General features: G+C 51.9%; 1 protein-coding gene across 1 annotated transcript in view; it reads right to left on the bottom strand.

Moving 5' to 3' along the window:
- Window positions 1-4,095: 4,095 nt before the first annotated feature.
- The window catches only part of LOC311227604 (uncharacterized protein), a gene marked incomplete at its 3' end in the record, with an annotated part of 124,956 nt that continues 118,845 nt past the window's right edge, over window positions 4,096-10,206 (bottom strand). Inside the window, exon 13 of the mRNA XM_084313326.1 lies at window positions 4,096-4,146. Coding sequence (XP_084169452.1) covers window positions 4,096-4,146 — 51 coding nt within the window. The remainder of the gene's footprint in view (window positions 4,147-10,206) is intronic.

The raw sequence follows: 10,206 nt of genomic DNA, 5'->3' as shown, positions 1-10,206 counted from the left end.
CGAGTACCGTATGCATATGCGCGCGTGTGTAGTCACGTGTGTGTGTAGTCGCGTGTGTGTGTAGTCACGTGTGTGTGTAGTCACGTGTGTGTGTAGTCACGTGTGTGTGTGTAGTCACGTGTGTGTGTAGTCACGTGTGTGTGTAGTCACGTGTGTGTGTAGTCACGTGTGTGTGTGTAGTCACGTGCGTGTGTAGTCACGTGCGTGTGCTATGCAGGGGTCGCAAATGCCGCTTCCTTGCCCAAGGCCAGCTGGAGAATAGGACTCTGACACTTGTGTTTGTCGTCTTCCCTCTTAGAAGGGAATGTATCTGTGTGGGCAACGAGGCATGTAGCCATTGTATGCATTTGGATTCATGTCGTCAATAATACATGAGGAATTACCTTGAGTTTTCTATTTCTCCATCTCTAGGCCGTGTAAACATCCTGTTATTTTAGTTCTCGTATCCTCTGCGACGGATACGGACCGCTAAGCATAGCTTAAATCTCCGGGAGAGGTGTTTTTTTTTAGCCAACAGCTACTGTAGGCTAGCTGGTCCGTATCCGCTTGCATTCATTTGTGCTGAGCTATGTTCGCTTTTTACTGAACGCACACAGAGGAAATTGGTATCTTTAATGTGTATCTATCTCCTTGTCTGACTCTGGAGATGACGGTAAGCGTATTTCCCATAATGTTGGCGCGCGCTCCTACAAGATACATAGTATGGTAAAACTTCACGGTGAATGCAATGCTCTGTGCGCAGGAAACATACGAGCGGGAGAGTGAACCAGTCCTGCGTGGGGTCGGGCATCGTGTGGATTTGAACGATTCCGATTCCGATTCTCCATTTCGATTCCTGTTCTAAACGATTCTCGATTCCGATTCTTTGAGGTGCAGGTCGAAACAGGTCACAGCTTATTTCGCAGGAGAACATTTTTATTTGAAAAATCCTTAATTTTGTTCATACTATTCACACTGTCAGTTGACTTGATACAGTTTAATTTGGTTGATGTACTGTAACTAGGGTATTAATTAACAAATACATTTAAAAAAAAAAAATAATAATTTTAAATTAAAAAAAAATAATCATCATCTTCTTAACAGTTCCGGAACCGGAAGTTCTCGGTGTCCAACCCTAGTCCTGTGTGGGTCTTCCAGAGAGTACCGGTCCTGTGTGGGTCTTCCAGAGAGTACCGGTCCTGGGTGGGTCTTCCAGAGAGAGTACCGGTCCTGGGTGGGTCTTCCAGAGAGAGTACCGGTCCTGGGTGGGTCTTCCAGAGAGAGTACCGGTCCTGGGTGGGTCTTCCAGAGAGTACCGGTCCTGCGTGGGTCTTCCAGAGAGTACCGGTCCTGGGTGGGTCTTGCAGAGAGTACCGGTCCTGCGTGGGTCTTCCAGAGAGAGTACCGGTCCTGTGTGGGTCTTCCAGAGAGAGTACCGGTCCTGGGTGGGTCTTCCAGAGAGAGTACCGGTCCTGGGTGGGTCTTCCAGAGAGAGTACCGGTCCTGTGTGGGTCTTCCAGAGAGAGTACCGGTCCTGGGTGGGTCTTGCAGAGAGTACCGGTCCTGCGTGGGTCTTCCAGAGAGAGTACCGGTCCTGGGTGGGTCTTCCAGAGAGTACCGGTCCTGGGTGGGTCTTCCAGAGAGAGTACCGGTCCTGGGTGGGTCTTCCAGAGAGAGTACCGGTCCTGCGTGGGTCTTCCAGAGAGAGTACCGGTCCCGGGTGGGTCTTCCAGAGAGAGTACCGGTCCCGCGTGGGTCTTCCAGAGAGAGTACCGGTCCTGGGTGGGTCTTCCAGAGAGAGTACCGGTCCTGTGTGGGTCTTCCAGAGAGAGTACCGGTCCTGTGTGGGTCTTCCAGAGAGAGTACCGGTCCTGGGTGGGTCTTCCAGAGAGAGTACCGGTCCTGGGTGGGTCTTCCAGAGAGAGTACCGGTCCTGGGTGGGTCTATCAGAGAGAGTACCGGTCCTGGGTGGGTCTTCCAGAGAGTACCGGTCCTGGGTGGGTCTTCCAGAGAGTACCGGTCCTGGGTGGGTCTTCCAGAGAGAGTACCGGTCATGGGTGGGTCTTCCAGAGAGAGTACCGGTCCTGGGTGGGTCTTCCAGAGAGAGTACCGGTCCTGGGTGGGTCTTCCAGAGAGAGTACCGGTCCTGGGTGGGTCTTCCAGAGAGAGTACCGGTCCTGGGTGGGTCTTCCAGAGAGAGTACCGGTCCTGGGTGGGTCTTCCAGAGAGAGTACCGGTCCTGGGTGGGTCTTCCAGAGAGAGTACCGGTCCTGGGTGGGTCTTCCAGAGAGAGTACCGGTCCTGGGTGGGTCTTCCAGAGAGTACCGGTCCTGGGTGGGTCTTCCAGAGAGAGTACCGGTCCTGGGTGGGTCTTCCAGAGAGAGTACCGGTCCTGGGTGGGTCTTCCAGAGAGTACCGGTCCTGTGTGGGTCTTCCAGAGAGAGTACCGGTCCTGGGTGGGTCTTCCAGAGAGAGTACCGGTCCTGGGTGGGTCTTCCAGAGAGAGTACCGGTCCCGTGTGGGTCTTCCAGAGAGAGTACCGGTCCCGTGTGGGTCTTCCAGAGAGTACCGGTCCTGGGTGGGTCTTCCAGAGAGAGTACCGGTCCTGGGTGGGTCTTCCAGAGAGTACCGGTCCTGTGCGGGTCTTCCAGAGACTACCGGTCCTGGGTGGGTCTTCCAGAGAGAGTACCGGTCCTGCGTGGGTCTTCCAGAGAGAGTACCGGTCCTGGGTGGGTCTTCCAGAGAGAGAACCGGTCCTGCGTGGGTCTTCCAGAGAGAGAACCGGTCCTGTGTGGGTCTTCCAGAGAGAGTACCGGTCCTGTGTGGGTCTTCCAGAGAGTACCGGTCCTGGGTGGGTCTTCTAGAGAGAGTACCGGTCCTGTGTGGGTCTTCCAGAGAGAGTACCGGTCCTGTGTGGGTCTTCCAGAGAGTACCGGTCCTGGGTGGGTCTTCCAGAGAGAGTACCGGTCCTGTGTGGGTCTTCCAGAGAGTACCGGTCCTGGGTGGGTCTTCCAGAGAGTACCGGTCCTGGGTGGGTCTTCCAGAGAGAGTACCGGTCCTGGGTGGGTCTTCCAGAGAGAGTACCGGTCCTGTGTGGGTCTTCCAGAGAGTACCGGTCCTGGGTGGGTCTTCCAGAGAGAGTACCGGTCCTGTGTGGGTCTTCCAGAGAGTACCGGTCCTGGGTGGGTCTTCCAGAGAGTACCGGTCCTGGGTGGGTCTTCCAGAGAGAGTACCGGTCCTGGGTGGGTCTTCCAGAGAGAGTACCGGTCCTGGGTGGGTCTTCCAGAGAGAGTACCGGTCCTGGGTGGGTCTTCCAGAGAGAGTACCGGTCCTGGGTGGGTCTTCCAGAGAGTACCGGTCCTGGGTGGGTCTTCCAGAGAGTACCGGTCCTGTGTGGGTCTTCCAGAGAGAGTACCGGTCCTGGGTAGGTCTTCCAGAGAGAGTACCGGTCCTGGGTGGGTCTTCCAGAGAGAGTACCGGTCCTGGGTGGGTCTTCCAGAGAGAGTACCGGTCCTGGGTGGGTCTTCCAGAGAGTACCAGTCCTGTGTGGGTCTTCCAGAGAGAGTACCGGTCCTGGGTGGGTCTTCCAGAGAGTACCAGTCCTGTGTCCAGGCTAAAAGGAAAGCCGTCTCTGTTCCGGTCGTAAACGATTCTTTGACCCAAATGTCACTTAACCCTTTCAGATGTACAGTCTCACCGACAGTGGCTCAGGAGGTTAGAGCAGTCGTCTGGTTATCCGGAGTTTCCCGGTTCGATTCCCGCTCCTCCCGGGCAGCGTGTCGTCGAAGTGTCCTTGAGCAAGACACTTAACCCCCTAACTGCTCCCGATGAGCAGGTCGGCACCTCGCATGGTCGCCTCCGCCGTCGGTGTGTGAATGTGTAAAAACTGTGAGGAACAACTTGTAAAGCGCTTTGGATAAAAGCTGTTTTATAGATTTTTTTTATAGAGCACCGCTAAATTGAAAGTTACGACAACTGAACCTTCTAATGAAATACAAAAGCACATGTCCCATAATGCCGGCGTGTTCCTTTAACGTACGGAGCGCAACGAAGTATTAGAATCTGCAGATAAAGAGCGTGTGAGTAACAACGACGGAATACGAGGTTTTCTCAAGTTCAACAATCATTATTGGCTTGTTGTTGTTGCTGTTGTTGTTGTTGTTGTTGCTGTATAACAAACAGTAAAACCACGCCTTTTATGAGAGCCGAGCTGCATGTTTAACAAGTGCACGGCGAGAAGAACGCATCATGACAATTAATGGGAATATCCACAACACACGAAGCTGTTTATATGAAATGGTAATGATGTCTGTAAAAATGCAACCCCAGCAGCACAGAGTGCCTTTCTTTGTGTGTGCAAGAGGGACCCGTCTCGTCCCGCCGCGCAGGGAGGCTTATAGTCTTTTTCTAGGTTATGTTGTTTACCCACGCGAGGTCCGCGCCCGCCCCTCGGAGGAGCACACGGATCCCAGAGAAGACGTGCGCCGGGGTATCGACTCGACGAGAGAAAAAAGGGAGGGAGGGAAAAGCGGATCTTGAGATAACCTCAATAGGTTTGTTGTCTTAAAAAAAACATTCAGCCATTGATTTCCGAGGCGGATGCGTCTCAGATAACACAACCGGTCGCCCCGGCTCAATTAGAGCGCGGGACGCCTCTGAGTACGGAGGGCCTCGGCTTCATTAAAGCTGGAGGAGCCGAAGACATTTTACATCTGGGCGCCGGCGAGGGCCCTGGCCCTTAAATGCTCCCTTAAGAGTTTAGAAGAGCGTTTAGAAACCGGAATCGATAGAGAAGCGGTTTCGCTCGGCAAAGCGATACAGGGGCCGTTGCCGCAGGCAATGATATTACAATATGAGATTACAATAACCTGTTGTTCGATTACAAAAACCTGTGTTTCAACGACCAATATGTCGGCGATCAAATACTATGAATAGCTTAGAGGTGCTGTACTGTAAGTGGTATTTGTTTTGTTAAAATAAGTAGTAGTACATGTTAAAATGATATCTCTTTTTTTTTATCCACTTTTTCTCCTTGTTTTTAATTTTTTCTCCCATCCCAATTTCGCCTCGCCAATTCTCCCTTCAATTCTCCCCTCCCCTGTCTCGAACATTGCTAGACTATGCCTCCCACTTGTCGGCTGCAGTGAGGACCAAGCCTTGCATCACGTGTCCCCTCCGGTACACGAGGAGGCAGCCTGTCGCATCTTTTCACCTGAACAGCGCGATCTCTCAGTGGCGAGGAGTAACGCGTGGGAGGCTCACGCTGCCCCCGATACTTCCTGCTGTACAGGCGCACCAACCGACCTGTAGGAGTCGCTGTCCACAACGTCCAATCCCCACCCACCGACTTTCCCACCCCTAACACTTGCCAATTGTGTTAGTATGAACGACCGGCCAAGCCGGTAGCAACGGCGAGAGCTGGGCTCGATACCAGCATATCCTGCGTTAGTGGCGAGCGCCTTGCCCACTGTGCCACTCAGCCGCCCTTAAAATGATATCTCTAAATTCTGACAGCCATCACTGATATACAGAGTGTCTGGTCAGTAACATGGGTCTCCCAGTCCCTCCTGCTCTGCAGTAAACAGCCATCACTGATATAGAGTGTCTGGTCAGTAACATGGGTCTCCCAGTCCCTCCTGCTCTGCAGTAAACAGCCATCACTGATATAGAGTGTCTGGTCAGTAACATGGGTCTCCCAGTCCCTCCTGCTCTGCAGTAAACAGCCATCACTGATACAGAGTGTCTGGTCAGTAACATGGGTCTCCCAGTCCCTCCTGCTCTGCAGTAAACAGCCATCACTGATACAGAGTGTCTGGTCAGTAACATGGGTCTCCCAGTCCCTCCTGCTCTGCAGTAAACAGTCATCACTGATAGAGTGTCTGGTCAGTAACATGGGTCTCTCAGTCCCTCCTGCTCTGCAGTAAACAGTCATCACTGATATAGAGTGTCTGGTCAGTAACATGGGTCTCCCAGTCCCTCCACTCTGCAGTAAACAGACATCACTGATATAGAGTGTCTGGTCAGTAACATGGGTCTCCCAGTCCCTCCTGCTCTGCAGTAAACAGCCATCACTGATATAGAGTGTCTGGTCAGTAACATGGGTCTCCCAGTCCCTCCACTCTGTAGTAAACAGCCATCACTGATATAGAGTGTCTGGTCAGTAACATGGGTCTCCCAGTCCCTCCTGCTCTGCAGTAAACAGCCATCACTGATATAGAGTGTCTGGTCAGTAACATGGGTCTCCCGGTCCCTCCGCTCTGCAGTAAACACAAAATACATGTGCTGGTATCCCTTCCCACTTTATCCAATCAGGAGAGAAAACTCCACAAAATGGTCTAACAAAAATAAGAAATAACAACTAGTTGTAAGCAAATGTGTCCTTGAAACTAGTTAAATAATCTATCGGTGCAGTAAGCAAATTTGGCTTGGCAAGATTTCTTGAAATAAGTAAAAATATTGAGGGTTCTCTCTCCTGATTGGATAAAGAGGGAAGTGGTGCAAGAAAAGTATTTTTCTGTTTACTGCAGAGCGGAGGGACTGGGAGACCCATGTTACTGACCAGACACTCTATATCAGTGATGGCTGTTTACTGCAGAGTGGAGGGACTGGGAGACCCATGTTACTGACCAGACACTCTATATCAGTGATGGCTGTTTACTGCAGAGTGGAGGGACTGGGAGACCCATGTTACTGACCAGACACTATACCAGTGATGGCTGTTTACTGCAGAGTGGAGGGACTGGGAGACCCATGTTACTGACCAGACACTCTATATCAGTGATCGCTGTTTACTGCAGAGAGGAGGGACTGGGAGACCCATGTTACTGACCAGACACTCTATATCAGTGATGGCTGATTACTGCAGAGTGGAGGGACTGGGAGACCCATGTTACTGACCAGACACTCTATATCAGTGATGGCTGTTTACTGCAGATATCCACGTCTCTGTGCGGATCTCGGCCTGTCTGTCCGACATCTCAGCCTGGATGACGTCCAACCACCTCAAACTGAACCTAAGCAAAACAGAATTGCTCCACCTGCCGGCCAAATCCTCCCCCCTAACCGACCTTTCAATCACAGTCGAGAATGCAGCTGTGACTGCGTCCCCGACCGCCAAGAACCTTGGTGTTGTCCTCGACGACCAATTGAACTTCTCTGCTCACATCGCAGCGACGACCAGAACCTGCCGATTCCTCCTGAGCAATGTCAGAAGGATACGCCCCTTCCTGACAAAAGAAGCCACCCAACTCCTCGTCCAATCAACAGTCATCTCCCGCCTCGACTACTGCAATGCACTGCTCGCTGGCCTCCCGGCCACTGCCACTAAGCCTCTTCAACTCATTCAGAACGCAGCGGCCCGCCTGATCTCAAACCTACCGAAGTCGGCCCATGTCACCCCACTTCTTAGGGACCTGCACTGGCTCCCCATTGCTGCACGAATCCGCTTCAAGGCCCTCGACCTAGCATACCGTGCGGCAAAGGGAACCGCTCCCGCCTACCTCCGGTCAATGGTCTCTAACTACACACCCTCAAGACCCCTACGCTCTGCATCTTCTGGCCGCCTCAGACCTACTCCTATCCAAGCTCCGGGAGGGTCATCAAAGAGAAGTCGCCTATTCTCAGTCCTTGCCCCACAATGGTGGAATGAACTACCCACCCCAGTTAGGACAGCCGAATCACGTCCAATCTTTCGCCGTCGACTAAAGACGCACTTCTTCAACCATTATCTGAATTAAAAAAAAAAAAAAAAAATCTAACCCTAACTAACCGTACTGTCATGCACTTGTCCTAATAAACTAACCTACACTGTAGCACTCAACACTTTGATGAACATTGTTGCTCAGCTGATAGAGTTGTGCCCTTCCTGATGGCTTGTCGTACAGAACTTGTAAGTCGCTTTGGATAAAAGCGTCAGCTAAATGACTAAATGTAAATGTAAATGTAAATGGGACTGAGAGACCCATGTTACTGACCAGACACTCTGTATCAGTGATGGCTGTTTACTGCAGAGCGGAGGGACTGGGAGACCCATGTTACTGACCAGACACTCTATATCAGTGATGGCTGTTTACTGCAGAGTGGAGGGACTGAGAGACCCATGTTACTGACCAGACACTCTGTATCAGTGATGGCTGTTTACTGCAGAGTGGAGGGACTGGGAGACCCATGTTACTGACCAGACACTGTATATCAGTGATGTCTGTTTACTGCAGAGTGGAGGGACTGGGAGACCCATGTTACTGACCAGACACTCTGTATCAGTGATGGCTGTTTACTGCAGAGTGGAGGGACTGGGAGACCCATGTTACTGACCAGACACTCTGTATCAGTGATGTCTGTTTACTGCAGAGTGGAGGGACTGGGAGACCCATGTTACTGACCAGACACTCTGTATCAGTGATGGCTGTTTACTGCAGAGTGGAGGGACTGGGAGACCCATGTTACTGACCAGACACTCTATATCAGTGATGGCTGTTTACTGCAGAGTGGAGGAACTGGGAGACCCATGTTACTGACCAGACACTCTATATCAGTGATGGCTGTTTACTGCAGAGTGGAGGGACTGGGAGACCCATGTTACTGACCAGACACTATATCAGTGATGGCTGTGGGAATGTAGAGCTACTTAACACTTATTTTAACCAAAGGAAACACCACTTACAGCACATTTAACAATACCCGCAACAATAATAAAAAATGAGGCGGCTAGGTGGCGCAGTGGGCAAGGCGCTCGCCACCAACGCAGGAGATGCTGGGTTCGAGCCCCAGCTCTCTGCGTTGCTACCAGCTTGGCTGGTCGTTCATACTAACACAATTGGCAGTATTAGGGGTGGGAAAGCTGGTGGGTGGGGATCGGACGTTGTGGACAGCGACTCCTACAGGTCGGTTGGTGCGCCTGCGCAGTAGAATCAGGAAGCGACGGGGGCGGCATGTTCCTCCCACGCAGACCCTCGCCACTGAGAGATCGCACTGTGCAGGTGAAAAGATGCAACGGCTGCCTCCTCGAGTACCGGAGGGGACACGTGATGCAAGGCTTCGTCCACATTGCAGCCGGCTTGTGGGAGGCATGGCCTAACGGCGTTCGAGACAGGGGAGGGTAGAATTGGACGATACGAAATTGGGGACGGGAGAAAAATAGAAAAAAGTGGGGGGAAAAAGTAGATAAAAAAAAAATAATAATAAAAAATGATCTATCTGGCAGGTAATGCCCCCCCCCCCTCCTCCCTCTCCCCCAAAGGCAATCAAATGGGCCCAGCGATATCCGCTTGGCGGAGAGGTCCAGTGAGGTATGACCGGTGGGTGAGCGCCACAGTGAACAGCGGAGACCAAGGGGTTCTGATTGGCACGCGGTGTAGCCAGGCGGGCGCCGACACAATCAACCGAGTGTCAGGCCTGTCAGGCCGACCGGGAGGAAGGGAGGGAGAGGGGGGGGGGGGTGACCCAAGCTGGTGACCGCGGCGGCGTGGCTGGACGGTGGGTCAAAGGGGACTACTGGTGTGGTTTACTGGCTGCACCAGGGCAGAGAAGGAGGCCCTCCACAGAGTGGTCAAGGCTGCGAGGAGGATCACTGGAGCTAGCCTCCCAGATATCTCCACAGTCTTTACCTCCCGCTGCCTACGGCGTATAAATAACATCTTACAAGACCAGTACCACCCAGCAAACCATCTCTTTCAACTGCTGCCCTCTGGTCGAAGGTACAGATCCATCCAGTGCGGAACCAGCAGACTGACCAACAGCCTCTACCCACGGGCTGTCAGGCTGCTCAACGACGAACATCAACTTGCCCCCCCCCGCATCCCACCCCCGGTGACATAACTCCCACTCCCACATTACAACAATAACCGGACTTGCATTGCTGCACTATACAATACTTCATCCTTTGCAAGTCAACGCCCCCCCCCCCCCCCCCCCTCCTTCCATCAACTCACTGGACTGAAATATTTATATTTATTTATTAATTTTATTTGCACAAGCACTAGATGCACTTGGGACAATGATGGTATGTTATATATTGGGACATTGGGACATTGATACTCTATTACTTTATTACTATATTACTATTATTATTGACATTATTATTTTGCACATGTTATATCTTATGTTGTATGCCAGTGGTGATGTTCCTAACAAATTTCGTTGTACCAACAATGACAAATAAAGATCTATCTATCTACTCGAAGCGGCCCTGTTGTGTTTAATCGACGACGACTTGTCTCGTTGGCCTAT

This window comes from Notolepis coatsorum (genome assembly GCF_963971535.1).
Source record: "Notolepis coatsorum genome assembly, chromosome: 4".
In the NCBI taxonomy this organism is placed as follows: domain Eukaryota; kingdom Metazoa; phylum Chordata; class Actinopteri; order Aulopiformes; family Paralepididae; genus Notolepis; species Notolepis coatsorum.
The sequence above is the reverse complement of the archived record's forward strand: the minus strand, read 5'-3'. Positions and strand labels throughout refer to the sequence as shown.